This window comes from Coregonus lavaretus, assembly GCF_964263955.1.
Source record: "Coregonus lavaretus genome assembly, chromosome: 13".
Lineage (NCBI taxonomy): Eukaryota > Metazoa > Chordata > Actinopteri > Salmoniformes > Salmonidae > Coregonus > Coregonus lavaretus.
In genome coordinates this window covers 42945452-42960661 of record NC_140000.1, presented here as the reverse complement: position 1 = coordinate 42960661, position 15210 = coordinate 42945452, and the positions used below count along the sequence as shown (strand labels likewise).

Below are 15210 nucleotides of genomic sequence, written 5' to 3'. Positions count from 1 at the left end.
TTGCCCTGCTAGGCAGTAAAGCCACACTAACAAGTGTAGCTGTCATTTTTACCTCGCTGCTCGTCGTTACCCTCTAAATGGCCAAATAAGGACGGGGGCATGCCAGGGACGTGCCGTTTGATTGGTGTTTGACACTTGGTCTGGGGTCTGATTGGTCTAACAGTAGTGAGGTGATTTCTCCTCTGTGTGGGTGGTGAAAACGTCAAAGAGCGATAGATTGAGCGATGCTATTGAGGAGATTGAGATGTTGGTTCTTGAGTACACTAGCGAGTTCTGAAGTGTGGATGTTAAACTCGTACATTAGGCCTTGAATGTATTGTGTGTGTGTTGTGCAGTGGGGGGGGGGGGGGGGGCTAGGGATGTTGTCATGGTGATCTTTCAGCGGCTGGCAGCTTGTTTCTGCTGTGGTGTTCTAGTTTGCATGGGTCAGGCCAGGCTCTCCATTCACCTCTGTGTTACTTGTTTTAATGTATATTACGTGTAGGACAAGTGTATTATGCGTGTGTGTGTGTGAGAGATAAAATAAATACATATTTTATGCATATAGTTACATATCCTGTACAAAATGTTTTGAAATGTGTTTTACATTGTGATATTTTTGTGTATTGTAGAAGTGCTGTCCTGTAGAAGTGCTGTATGTATGTACAGTGAGGGAAAAAAGTATTTGATCCCCTGCTGATTTTGTACGTTTGCCCACTGACAAAGAAATGATCAGTCTATAATTTTAATGGTAGGTTTATTTGAACAGTGAGAGACAGAATAACAACTAAAAAAATCCAGAACAACGCATGTCAAAAATGTTATAAATTGATTTGCATTTTAATGAGGGAAATAAGTATTTGACCCCCTCTCAATCAGAAAGATTTCTGGCTCCCAGGTGTCTTTTATACAGGTAACGAGCTGAGATTAGGAGCACACTCTTAAAGGGAGTGCTCCTAATCTCAGTTTGTTACTTGTATAAAAGACACCTGTCCATAGAAGCAATCAATCAATCAGATTCCAAACTCTCCACCATGGCCAAGACCAAAGAGCTCTCCAAGGATGTCAGGGACAAGATTGTAGACCTACACAAGGCTGGAATGGGCTACAAGACCATCGCCAAGCAGCTTGGTGAGAAGGTGACAACAATTGGTGCGATTATTCGCAAATAGAAGAAACACAAAAGAACTGTCAATCTCCCTCAGCCTGGGGCACCATGCAAGATCTCACCTCGTGGAGTTGCAATGATCATGAGAACGGTGAGGAATCAGCCCAGAACTACACGAGAGGATCTTGTCAATGATCTAAAGGCAGCTGTGACCATAGTCACCAAGAAAACAATTGGTAACACACTACGCCGTGAAGGACTGAAATCATGCAGCGCCCGCAAGGTCCCCCTGCTCAAGAAAGCACATATACAGGCCCATCTGAAGTTTGCCAATGAACATCTGAATGATTCAGAGGAGAACTGGGTGAAAGTGTTGTGGTCAGATGAGACCAAAATCGAGCTCTTTGGCATCATCTCAACTCGCCGTGTTTGGAGGAGGAGGAATGCTGCCTATGACCCCAAGAACACCATCCCCACCGTCAAACATGGAGGTGGAAACATTATGCTTTGGGGGTGTTTTTCTGCTAAGGGGACAGGACAACTTCACCGCATCAAAGGGGCGATGGACGGGGCCATGTACCGTCAAATCTTGGGTGAGAACCTCCTTCCCTCAGCCAGGGCATTGAAAATGGGTTATGGATGGGTATTCCAGCATGACAATGATCCAAAACACACGGCCAAGGCAACAAAGGAGTGGCTCAATAAGAAGCACATTAAGGTCCTGGAGTGGCCTAGCCAGTCTCCAGACCTTAATCCCATAGAAAATCTGTGGAGGGAGCTGAAGGTTCAAGTTGCCAAACGTCAGCCTCGAAACCTTAATGACTTGGAGAAGATCTGCAAAGAGGAGTGGGACAAAATCCCTCCTGAGATGTGTGCAAACCTGGTGGCCAACTACAAGAAGCGTCTGACCTCTGTGATTGCCAACAAGGGTTTTGCCACCAAGTACTAAGTCATGTTTTGCAGAGGGGTCAAATACTTATTTCCCTCATTAAGATGCAAATCAATTTATAACATTTTTGACATGCGTTTTTCTGGATTTTTTGTTGTTGTTATTCTGTCTCTCACTGTTCAAATAAACCTACCATTAAAATTATAGACTGATCATGTCTTTGTCAGTGGGCCAACGTACAAAATCAGCAGGGGATCAAATACTTTTTTCCCCTCACTGTATGTATGTGTGTCTGTCTGTATGTATGTATGTATGTATGTATGTATGTATGTATGTATGTATGTATGTATGTATGTATGTATGTATGTACAGTACCAGTCAAAAGTTTGGACACACCTACTCATTCAAGGGTTTTTCTTTATTTTAACTATTTTCTACATGTAGAATAATAGTGAAGACATCAAAACGATGAAATAACACATATGGAATCATGTAGTAACCAAAAAAGTGTTAAGCAAATCCAAATATATTTTATATTTGAGATTCTTCAAATTAGCCACCCTTTGCCTTGATAACAGCTTTGCACACTCTTGGCATTCTCTCAACCAGCTTCATGAGGTAGTCACCTGGAATGCATTTCAATTAACAGGTGTACCTTGTTAAGTTAATTTGTGGAATTTATTTCCTACTTAATGCATTTGAGCCAATCAGTTGTGTTGTGACAAGGTAGGGGTGGTATACAGAAGAGAGCCCTATTTGGTAAAAGACCAAGTCCATATTATGGCAAGAACAGCTCAAATAAGCAAAGAGAAACGACAGTCAATCATTACTTTAAGACATGAAGGTCAGTCAATCCGGAAAATTTCAAGAACTTTGAACGTTTTGTTAAAGTGCAGTCGCAAAAACCATCAAGCGCTATGATGAAACTGTCTCTCATGAGGACCGCCACAGGAAAGGAAGACCCAGAGTTACCTCTGCTGCAGAGGATAAATTCATTTGAGTTAACTGCACCTCAGATTGCAGCCCATATAAATGCTTCACAGAGTTCAAGTAACAGAAACATCTCAACATCAATTGTTCAGAGGAACTCTGGGTCATCCTTTCCTGTGGCGGTCCTCATGAGAGACAGTTTCATCATAGCGCTTGATGGTTTTTGCGACTGCACTTTAACAAAACTTTCAAAGTTCTTGAAATGTTCCTATTGACTGACCTTCATGTCTTAAAGTAATGATTGACTGTCGTTTCTCTTTGCTTATTTGAGCTGTTCTTGCCATAATATGGACTTGGTCTTTTACCAAATAGGGCTGTCTTCTGTATACCACCCCTACATTTTTACATTTACATTTTAGTCATTTAGCAGACGCTCTTATCCAGAGCGACTTACAGTTAGTGAGTGCATACATTTTCATACTGGCCCCCCGTGGGAATCGAACCCACAACCCCGGCGTTGCAAGCGCCATGCTCTACCAACTGAGCTACACGGGACTGTGGTATTTGGTAGCATTGCCTTTAAATTGTTTAACCTGGGTCAAACGTTTCGGGTAGCCTTCCACAAGCTTCCCACAATAAATTGGGTGAATTTTGGTCCATTCCTCCTGACAGAGCTGGTGTAACTGAGTCAGGTTTGTAGGCCTCCTTGCTTGCACACGCTTTTTCAGTTCTGCCCACACATTTTCTATAGGATTGAGGTCAGGGCTTTGTGATGGCCACTCCAATACCTTGACATTGTTGTCCTTAAGCCATTTTGCCACAACTTTGGAAGTATGCTTGGGGTCATTGTCCATTTGGAAAACCCATTTGCGACCAAGCTTTAACTTCCTGACTGATGTCTTGAGATGTTGCTTCAATATATCCACATAATTTTCCTTCCTCATGATGCCATCTATTTTGTGAAGTGCACCAGTCCCTCCTGCAGCAAAGCACCCCCACAGCATGATGCTGCCACCCCCGTGCTTCACGGTTGGTATGGTGTTCTTCGGCTTGCAAGCAACCCCCTTTTTCCTCCAAACATAACGATGGTCATTATAGCCAAACAGTTCTATTTTTGTTTCATCAGACCAGAGGACATTTCTCAAAAAAGTACGATGTTTGTCCCCATGTGCAGTTGCAAACAGTAGTCTGGCTTTTTTATGGCGGTTTTGGAGCAGTGGCTTCTTCCTTGCTGAGCGGCCTTTCAGGTTATGTCGATATAGGACTCGCTTTACTGTGGATATAGATACTTTTGTACCTGTTTCCTCCAGCATCTTCACAAGGTCCTTTGCTGTTGTTCTGGGATTGATTTGCACTTTTCGCACCAAAGTACGTTAATCTCTAGGAGACAGAACGCGTCTCCTTCCTGAGCGGTATGACGGCTGCGTGGTCCCATGGTGTTTATACTTGCGTACTATTGTTTGTACAGATGAGCGTGGTACCTTCAGGCATTTGGAAATTGCTCCCAAGGATGAACCAGACTTGTGGAGGTCTACAAATATTTTTCTGAAGTCTTGGCTGATTTCTTTTGATTTTCCCATGATGTCAAGCAAAGAGGTACTGAGTTTGAAGGTAGGCCTTGAAATACATCCAAAGGTACACCTCCAATTGACTCAAATGATGTCAATTAGCCTATCAGAAGCTTCTAAAGCCATTACATCATTTTCTGGAATTTTCCAAGCTGTTTAAAGGCACAGAGAACTTAGTGTATGTAAACTTCTGACCCACTGGAATTGTGATACAGTGAATTATAAGAGAAATAATCTGTCTGTAAACAATTGTTGGAAAAATTACTTGTTTCATGCACAAAGTAGATGTCCTAACCGACTTGCCAAAACTATAGTGTAACAAGAAATTTGTGGAGTGGTTGAAAAACGAGTTTTAATGACTCCAACCTAAGTGTATGTAAACTTCCGACTTCAACTGTATGTATGTATGTTGAGTGAATGAGTATGTATGTATGTATGTATGTATGTATGTATGTACTTTATGTATGTTGAGTGAATGAGTGTGTATACATGTATGTATGTTGAGTGAATGAGTGCGTATGTATAATGAGTGTGTGTGTGGTTAAACACAACCTGCAGTGGAGCTCTAATGAGTAAGTGCACTCTTCTTTTTTTTTTATTGTTGGGTTTTATGTAAAGTTGCTCAAATGCTCTCAGGTATGGCGGCCCTAAACGGAGGCCTGGGCGGCGCGGGGCTGACCAACGGCACGGCGGGCACCATGGACGCGCTCACACAGGCCTACTCAGGGATCCAGCAGTATGCAGCTGCAGCCCTGCCCACCCTCTACAGCCAGTCCCTGCTGCAGCAGCAAGGTGCCGCCGGCAGCCAGAAAGAGGGTCAGTGGGCGTGGGGTGGAGACAGGGGGCGGGGGGAAGGGACAGGGGGAGGGAAGAGGCAAGAGGAGGGTGGAGGGGGTTCTGGAGAGTTGAGGGGGAAATGAAGGAATCAAGGGGTGGAGTGTTGGGAGAGAGGTATGCCCTCCCAATACAGCCAGTCCCGACTGCAATAGTCTAACTTGCACAAGAAGCTGTCTAGCGAGATTACTAATGCAACAACGATACTAACCACCGGTAGCCAGAAACAGGATGAGCACTAAGGGTAGAGGGGAGAGCATAGTGGAATAAAGATGTATGCATTAACTCTCTATAATCTCTTTACTCTGTATGTCTCTGGGTTTAACCCTTACCCTGTACTGTCCCGTGTCTCTCTCCTGTTAGGGCCTGAAGGTGCCAACCTGTTCATCTACCACCTGCCCCAGGAGTTTGGAGACCAGGACATCCTGCAGATGTTCATGCCTTTTGGAAACGTGGTCTCTGCCAAAGTCTTCATTGACAAACAGACAAACCTGAGCAAGTGCTTCGGTACGTCCGCCAGTACTAACGCACTGAAAACACACACCTGTGTATGAATTACATGTTGTATTCATTTTCAGTCATTTGAGTTTCTTCTACATCTCCTACATCCTTTTGTGTACCCTCTCTCTCTCTCCTCTTGTACCCTGTCCATTTCCCTCTCTGCCTCTCAGGCTTCGTCAGCTATGACAATCCCGTGTCGGCGCAGGCAGCAATTCAGGCCATGAATGGCTTCCAGATCGGCATGAAGAGGCTGAAGGTGCAGCTCAAGCGCTCCAAGAACGACAGCAAACCATACTGATCTTAGCTGTAGGGCCTATCTGCTCCCATGTTACCACTGCTATGGTAAGTCCCCATACGAGCCACGACCTCTACACAGGGACTGGGGGAGGGAAGGGGAGGGAGGGAGGGGGGAGACAACATTTGACCACCAGAGGGAGACACTACTTTCTCCTTGTGTTCTTTTTTGAGCTTTTTTGTTTAGCAGTATTATTTATTATTACTATTATGATTTTTTTTGTATTATCTTTCACATGAACGCTTCCATTACCACCTTTATTTTGTACCACTTTAAAAAAAAAAGTAGCTATCATGGGTAGCTTTTTCAGTTGTAAAACATTTAATTTTCTACGTGATTATTTATATACTGTTATGAGAAGAAATTCGTTACTCGAAAATCAGAGTAAGAAAAAAACCAGAAGCTATATGATTTTGTTTGTTCTCTTTGTGAACCTGAGGCCTGATGAAATGACGATATAAAGGGTTCATTTCTGACACACCACGCACTGATATGCACATGACCCTTGACCTCCTGGTGTTGGTTTATGGGCCAACCGCCGCTGCTTCTCTGACCCCTGATGCCTGCTGACAGACACCAGGGAACAAAGGGTTAAAAAACTAAACGTAGTGGCCTCTCACCTGTTAGTCAGTCAACGACAGCATCCCATACACTCCTCTATCAAAACACTCCAGCTATTTCATTATTATCATGACTCCAGTCTTATTTCTTTATGTGGAGAATGTTTATTTCACACTAAAACAATGTTAAAATACTATGATTTTCTGGGTCAGATCACATTGGTCTTTGCTGAAAGGGATATTGTGTAGAACATTTTCAAAGTAACATCCAGAATCTGATGAAGGCTATAAGAAAAAAAAATGTATGGGTGGGAAGTTAACTGAAAATACTTGATGTTTCTTGAGAGATAAAAAAAGATATTCAAAGTACCGAAACCCACAGGCCTGTACATTTTATTTGTAAAAAAAGCAGTTCTATTTTTATACAAAATGTTTACTGCCTCAGAAAAAAAAAATGTATTTATTGCCTATCGTTAAGTTATTGGACTCCTATAAAGAACAGAATCTGTTAGAATAGAACCTTGTCGAGTAGTCTTCTAGAATTCGGAACTGTAGAATTCTCTAGAACAGAGCCACGTTCACACCTCGCTCTGCCTCTGCTCCCTTCACTTTCACACACACCTCTCTCTGTCTGTGCATCACATCTGTCCGTCCGTGATCAGCTCTTTCTCTCTCTCTCTCTCTCCATCAGTATCGATACTTCACCTGTCAAATTTCAACCTTTCCTTGCGTTTAGTTTTTTTGTTCATGTGTTTGTTTTGTTATGTTTTGTTCGTTTGTACTGTACAAAAACTTTTAAACAGTTTCTCCCAAATGACAATCCATCCTCCTTGCTCTCTAGGAGCACATGGTACTGATGGATCTAACTTTGGGTGCTCTGTGTATGAGTGTGTGATAGTGTGTTTGTACCGTAAATGTGTGTGCGTGTGTCTGTTAGTATTAATCCAGATTGTATATCATTTTTGTACAAAAAATGAAATAACAAGAGATCAAAAAAATTGCCAATTGTGTAGTGAGTGGTGTTGCCGTTATGACCTGGTGGTTTGCATTGTTGTTTTGTTGTTTGTTGTTCTCCTGATTTTAATGCTGTAGTATTGTGGTGCCCTGGCTCTCTGTTCTGTGTGTAACTCTCTCCTCTCCCCTGTTTTCTTCCTATAGAACCCATCTCCATGCCTGTTAGCTCATCGTTTTCCTAGCATGTCTCTGTGGCGTGGCGTCCAAAAAACAAACAAAAAAAAAAGTCTCATCGTCCCGTCATTGTTTTCTGATGTCTTTTCTGAGCTCACCTGATCATAACCTGGTCTCCGCCTACTGACCTTTTGAACTTAGCTTGACCTTTTTGGACTTTTTTTGCATGTGATCTCATTTTGTTCTATTTTGGGGAGGTGGGGTGGATGGGGGTACATTGTGGATGAAGGAGGGGAGGGAGGGAGAAGGGAGGGGGTGAGCGAATCAATGTGAAAAAGTATAGCATCATTCATACAAAAAGACTGAACTCTTACAGACAAAAACAAAACGTTTCTTTTTAAAAACAGAAAAACCCTGTGGCAAAATTATTTCCATTAGATTTATTTAGTTTTGTTTAGTTTCCTTCTTATGTTGGGTTTCCTTTTTGTTCCTTTTTTAATTTAAAGTAAACTTGAAAGTTCAGCACAGGGATTGGCATGCTGTCTTGTTTCTGGCTCCACTAGCAATATGAGGCCAGAAGCGGACACTGTCGGTTTCGATTAAAAATAGACTACTTCCAAACAGTTTTGAATAAAAACTGTCTGATCAATATTAGACTCTCTCAGAGCTCTGTAATTGTTTTTACATTTTTCAGGCAGTGTAAAGTTTTTTGATAAGGCCATTTTAAGTGGCTCTGTTTCTCATTAAAGTATATATAGAACCACTTTTTTCTAGAGTAGTTTAAGGTATTACAAAAATTTAAACAAAAAAAAAAGACTTGCCCTGTTTGGGGGGAGAAATGCTACCTACGTGTCACCTTTTGCTGAACTGACTCACAGATAGACAATCCGTGGTTTAAATGCACATGATGAAGAAATGACCTATATTTTCTACTGTTTAAATGTATAGAGCGAAAAAAAAAGAAAATACCTGTAACCCGCGTTAACGTTGGTGCTTCTTGTGAGTTTAGTTTTGGTTTCATTACAAGTCTGACAGTCTTAAGTGTCTCATGTTTTTAAAGAGAAGACTAAAAAAATCTGTTTACTTGAACAATAGACAAAGCCTTTCATATGAATACTATTATAATTGTTCCTTTTGTCTTTTTTTTAAGTAGTCCCAATTTGCAAAATTTCTTGTTGGGTAATTAGCTATATAAAATTCCTAAAAGGTATATATATATATATATGAATAAATAAATAAATAAATATATAAATAACATGTCGGCTTGTGAAGCATCAATGTTATTATAATTTTATTTCTATCGTGGGAAACAATATTTAGATGTGTTTTGTTGTTCATTATAATGTGATTTTCTTTACTTATAAAGAAAAAAAGACAAGATCGGTGGAGTTTAGTGCCAAATTCTGAAGGTACATCCTGTCTATAGCGCGTCAGTGTATTTCTTGTGAAATTATTTGATAACATGGGTATTTTATTAAGTGTTTTGTATGGATCCCTCATATGTAAAAATATAGATTTAAAAAAGAGTTTGTTAACTTGCTATTCTGTGGTCTTGTTGCCTGAAACTGTTAATGTTTTGCTTTTTTTGTAAAGATGTAAAAAGTGCCCATGTGTCATACATATATATATATATATAAATTATATATACACACACTCGCACGTACACACACACACACTCATGCAGACCTCACAGTTAACTTTACTTTGTTGTTGTGTATGAGAGCCCCTGAGTGTGAGATCCTCTACAGTCCAGTTTCCATGTCCCTCCCCACCAGTCTTTACATTACTGTTCACACGCTCTCTCTCACAAACGTCACTCGCACACACAGTTCTCACATGAGCCATTATACAAAGCATTCTTCAAAGCCTTATCACAAGCCTTTACACGAACACACTCACATTCTCATATACAAACACCCTCGCTTCATCCGTGCTCTTTGTTTCTTACTCACGCCATAGGAGTTCCGTTTTCAGTTGAGAGACACATTTAAAGCCTTATTTGAAGCTTCATCTCTCTCATTATAACCTAAATCAAGGACACATTTTTAGTTGAAGTTGCTACAGACTGGGAGGGGGGCATCGTTATTTGTTGGTCATGTTTGTTTCACCTCAAACGACATGAATGCATTGCTTTCATGAGGTAAGCGAAGGGCAAGACTTTCACACACAAGCCTCAAACCCTGCCCAGACCCAGACTAAACAACGTTGATAGTACAGAATGATTTTCAGCGGTTTGGTTTTGTTGTTTCTTCAGTTGACAGTTTCTGATGGACATGTACCAGTATTGATAATTACACCATTATTACATAAATATGTTTGCCCTAATGTAAATGTTGTGTGATGTAGTCTAACTGGCCAAAACAGTGTTGAGATGCCAAAGTATTATGTCAAGATTCTCATAGTCAATCCGTTTACATGACACAATGCTGTCTGTCCGTCAGTCTCAGTATTCTGTAAAACTGCCCCGACTCCCTTCCCTGGAAACCTAGTTTACGGTCTGCAAAACGCAGCACTATTTTATACAAAAACTCACCAGTCGCCTTAACCAGGGAGTGTTGTATCGAAAGACTTGTCTAATAGGATCTAACATCTGTATGTAAGTAGGTGGTGTTTGCCAAGTCTAAGTGTACTGTATTGTACTGTACCTCCAGCTTCTCCAACTCTGGGGAAGCATGTCACCATTTTGTCCCACAACGCAGAGTAGAGAAGCAAAATGGCCGCCTTCTTCTTTAGTGTGGCTCTCAAACTGAAAACCAAGGGAAAATAAATAAGTTATTGTTATCCGTTTTATCGTCTTTTTACAGAGTAACAAGGTTTATTTGAAATACCGAGCCAAATGGAGGAGTGTTAGTAAAGTGCAGACGGGAAATAAATTAGATGAAAGGGTAGCTATCTTCTTCAGTTCTTAGACAGCAAAACAACAGTCTCAGCTAAGAGGCAGAGCCTTTACCATGTCAAATGACCAAGTCAATGCCAAACTTCAGTTGAGTACATAGCATATCAAATTGAGTACGCTTACAGACATTTCCTAAAGCAGTAAGCATGAGTAGTGCCATAAAAACAGCTATAACTACCTGCATAAAAGTCATCAGGATTGCCAATAAGTCATACTACACATATATCAGTGTTAATAGACCATTTTGTCATTAACGTGCGCTGATCGTAGTCTCCTTATAAGACAGCTGCCGTATTAGGCCTAAGACCCTTCAGGAATCCTCTCTGTGAGGAACATGTTTGCACTCTAAATACATTAGGTAACATAAACAGACAACTTATTTACATCAACTCACGGTACAGCATAATGTGTTGTGGGCGTAGAGACTTTAGTTTTTCTGTTTGTTTTCAGTTCATCGCTTAGCCAACTACTTATGCTTTGGGAGATGGTAATGTATGGACATTTGTGTGTTTTTACAGAACTTAAGCATCCCCAATTCCCAAATCTCTGACTCACACATACACACACACAGCAGGTTGGCACAGTGTAGTCTGATTGAAGTTGCAGTCTGTTAGATGTTTCTGAAAAAGCACAAGAGGGTCCTCCACAGACAGACCGTTAGACAGGAGTGTCTGTTGAGTGCCTCACATCTCAGGGGCTGTCATCACCGATGCTTGTTGTAATCTTTCAATCTTGTCATTGTTCAGTTCTCTGTTCTCTTTCTTTCTTAATTATCTGAAGTGCTATTTATCAAACAATTACATTTTAAAGAAAAAGAAAAAAAATGTGTAGTTTCTTTGCATTTTGGCTTATTATGTCAAGTTTTGGGGGAAAATGTTTTTCTCGCTCTCTCTTTCTGTGCCGTAAGAGCTTGTTGTCTGTAGATTAATATCATTTTGTTTGATTCTAAAGGATTTCAATAGTTTTAAGTATTGTCTTGAGAGAAGCCAAAGTCAATGCATTTCAGTGGATTCTGTAAGCGTGATGTATGTTTGTTTGACAACACTTCGAAATCTGTCATTAGATGGGATTGAAAAAGTACAAAAAATGCAGGCTTTCCTATTTCTACAAATGATTGTACTTATGCATTTTGTACCAGTGAAACTTTTTATACTGGAGATTAAAGGAAACAAAAACAAAAAACTATTAGAAAAACAAACCTGTCTGGCCTCATGATGTGGCCTGACCTTTGTTGACTGGTTCCCGAGTATGATTTCTAGCTGGCATCAAGAAAGTTGTCTTTTGATATACGATTTTCTAGAAGAACGTTGGCTTGGTTTCTTTAATTAATTAACTTCTTATTTTGCCTTACTTCAGTGTTGTTCTTTTCGCAAAGAGGGGTTAGGCGAGTGTTGGTTTCTTTTTGGCTTATAAATAGCTATAGCCGTTTCTCTATACATAAAAACGGTAAGTTTCATTTAACTTCTGTATTGTGACGTCTACATGATAAAACAATTAGGAATATACATATTTAGTCACCTTCAGTGGATTAATGTATTAGTTTAATAAAGAGATAAACTAATTAGAGGTTTTTGCTTTTAACTGTTTAGATTTTTCTGGTTTCTCTGTCCTCTGTGATCTAACTGTGTAGCTGAAGCAGTCAGAATTATTTTTGTAAACGTATGTTCTTGTGTGATGCAGTTATTTGCTTCTGTCTCCGATATTAAACCATTTTTCCTAATACTCGTCTCTCTCTGTGCGTTGTTGTTGTTGTGTTCCAGTGGCTGTCTGATGTTGTAATGTTTCACACAACCCCAAATGTTTCACGTCTCTATTTCTCCTTGTCTCACTCTCAATCTCACTTTTCCTCTCCGGTGTTTGTTCCTTGTTTTACACATAGTACAGTTGATTTCATCCCCAAGTGACAACTCACTATGGTGTCCTCACTAAACATGGTAAATATACATCAAGGTGTGTGTATGTATATTACTGTGTAGCCCAAGATGCTGTGACAGTTCATCACCTTTTGGGAAAAAAACACATTTTCTATCAAATTTGTAAAACAAAATTCTACTTTAGGTTATGGCGCTTGGAGGCCATGATAATGAAACGTCTTTCAACAAGAAAATAGCCTGACAGGATTTTGTGAGTTGTAGGAACACAAACTGTTATCTTACTTAATCACTCTCACAACAATTGAATTATCATAAAACGAGCTCTGAGCCTAGCATCATCCTCCAATGTGTCTCTGCCTGACTACCTAATTGGCCGGAAGATTTCAAAAGAGGGCAGGTCTTGCTGCTGTCCCTGATTAGGAAACGGCTACTATTGGCCAATGTGAGGGTTCCCTCATCAGGGATTGGCCTGTGCTGTACACTGTTCTGGGCATGGTCTGTCTAATATGTCTGTGTCCAACTCCACTTCTGTACTGTGTCAGTGTCACTACTGCATCCCCCAATGCGTAGAGAAATAGGAAAGGAAAGAGTCAAAGGTACACCCTCTAAACGTAGATTCACTATCAATTTGACCTATGACAATGTATCCAATTAAAGAATGATGTGTGTACTTTATAGAAGGATCACACTGTGTGTCTTGCGACATTTACAGGACCCTTCATTTCTACACCTCACAATAATTTTGATCTACAAAAATGAGGTCTGGCTGGTGCTGGAAGCAAACAACTGCAATGATTCCATTTTTTTTTGCGTCAAGCAATATTTTTGTCTTTTATCAGTGCAATACTCAACCAAGCTATTATGAAATATTGATTGTGGGTTTCAGGGAGGACATACAATAAAATGCATATAGCGTGTGGATCATAACCGTAGATAGATTTACTATTATCATAATCTCGCCTATAATTTCAGAAAGAGGATCTGTTTTTTTTTTTTTCTCATGTGGTTATCCATTTTCCATTCAACAATCCAAAGCCAAAGGGGGTGGGGAACAGATATTTTAAAAAGCACATTTAATGCTTTACCTGTCTGACAGAAAAGGGGGACGCTAAGAAAATTGCTCCAATTCTGCCATGTCAGGTTGGCATCATTATGAAAGGACATAATTGTGGGGTTGTTATTTCACAATTTACACACGCTCAACCAGGTAAATATCCAAACCTACACCGAGTATACAAAACATTAAGAACACCTGCTCTTTCCATGACATAGACTGACCAGGTGAATCCAGTTTTTCACGCTCAACAGTTTCCTGTGTGTATCAAGAATGGTCCACCACCCAAAGGACATCCAGCCACAAGCATTGGCGTCAACATTGGCCAGCATCCTTGTGGAACGCTTTCGACACTTTGCAGAGTCCATGCCCCGACAAATTGGGGGGGACAGGGGTGAAACTCAATATTAGGAAGGTGTTTTCACCGGATTTGAGTTTCTCAACCAGGACTGCGAAAGCAACTCTACCATCACATCACCTGCTATCAAAAAGGGCCAATCAGGTAGGTGCACACTCACTAGGACCTCTGACCTCACCTGGAGACTACAGCCACATGTCAGGTAAGATCCTCCAACACATAACAGCTAAGTAACATGGTAAAGTACTATGTCTAACCAGGTAATCCATATCACTAAAACTGGAGCGGCTTTAAATACATTTTAATTGTCAAATCAATAAATCAAACATCAGATGATGCTAATTTCTTCATTACACATGCCATCAGGGTCACTTATTTAAAAACGTGTATTCAGGCAAGGAACTGTCAAGATAGTAGTAGACACTAGCAAGACTGTTTTGAAGGGGTTTTCATAGACTAATATGAGTGAAATAGTAGTGAAATAGTAGGGCACTGACAGTTACAAATGATATACAAGTAATACACTGCACTATGTTTATACTATAGAAAAGTCTGAGAGAACTGTCAGACACAGCAGTGTTTACATCACCGCTACACAGAACTGCTCCATAATTCAAATGTTCAGACACCCTACAGGGATACCGGCACAGCACACACTTCCAACACTACACTGCCACACTCTCCCTCTACCAGACTCCCTATGGGGACAGTAAAGACACTTCCTGCTGTACTTTCCAGACACTTCTACAGAGGAAAGAGAGAGAGCGAGGGAGAGAGAACAGGAGATGGGAAAGAGAGAGGGTGAGAACAGGAGATTGGAAAGTGAGAGAGAACAGGAGATGGGAAAGTGAGAGGGAGAGCGAACAGGAGATTGGGAAAGAGAGAGGGTGAGAACAGAGGCATATCCTACAAAGCAGGATCAATGAGTTAGCCCATGGCCGCAGGAAGTTAGTTATTTATTTATTTTGGGGGGGGGGGGGGCTAAATATACCCTGAACAAAAATATAAACGCAACATGTAACAATCTCAAAGGTTTTACTGAGTTACAGTTCATAGGAAATCAGTCAATTGAAATTAATTAATTAGGCCCTAATCTATGGATTTCAAATGACTGGGAATACAAATATGGATCTGTTGTTCACAAATGTAGGGATGTGGATCAGAAAACAAGTCAGTATCTGGCATGACCACCATTTACCTCATGCAGTGCAACATCTCCTTTGCATAAAGTTGTGC

General features: G+C 40.6%; 1 protein-coding gene across 1 annotated transcript in view; it reads left to right on the top strand.

The window, feature by feature from the left end:
- The window catches only part of LOC311140576 (CUGBP Elav-like family member 2), a 44420-nt gene extending 35139 nt beyond the window's left edge, over positions 1-9281 (top strand). The window contains exons 9-12 of the mRNA XM_084175694.1: positions 5111-5290; positions 5672-5815; positions 5980-6151; positions 7823-9281. Of these exons, the coding sequence (XP_084031820.1) occupies positions 5111-5290; positions 5672-5815; positions 5980-6107 (452 nt within the window). The 3' untranslated portion in view covers positions 6108-6151; positions 7823-9281. The remainder of the gene's footprint in view (positions 1-5110; positions 5291-5671; positions 5816-5979; positions 6152-7822) is intronic.
- The last annotated feature ends 5929 nt before the right edge of the window (positions 9282-15210 follow it).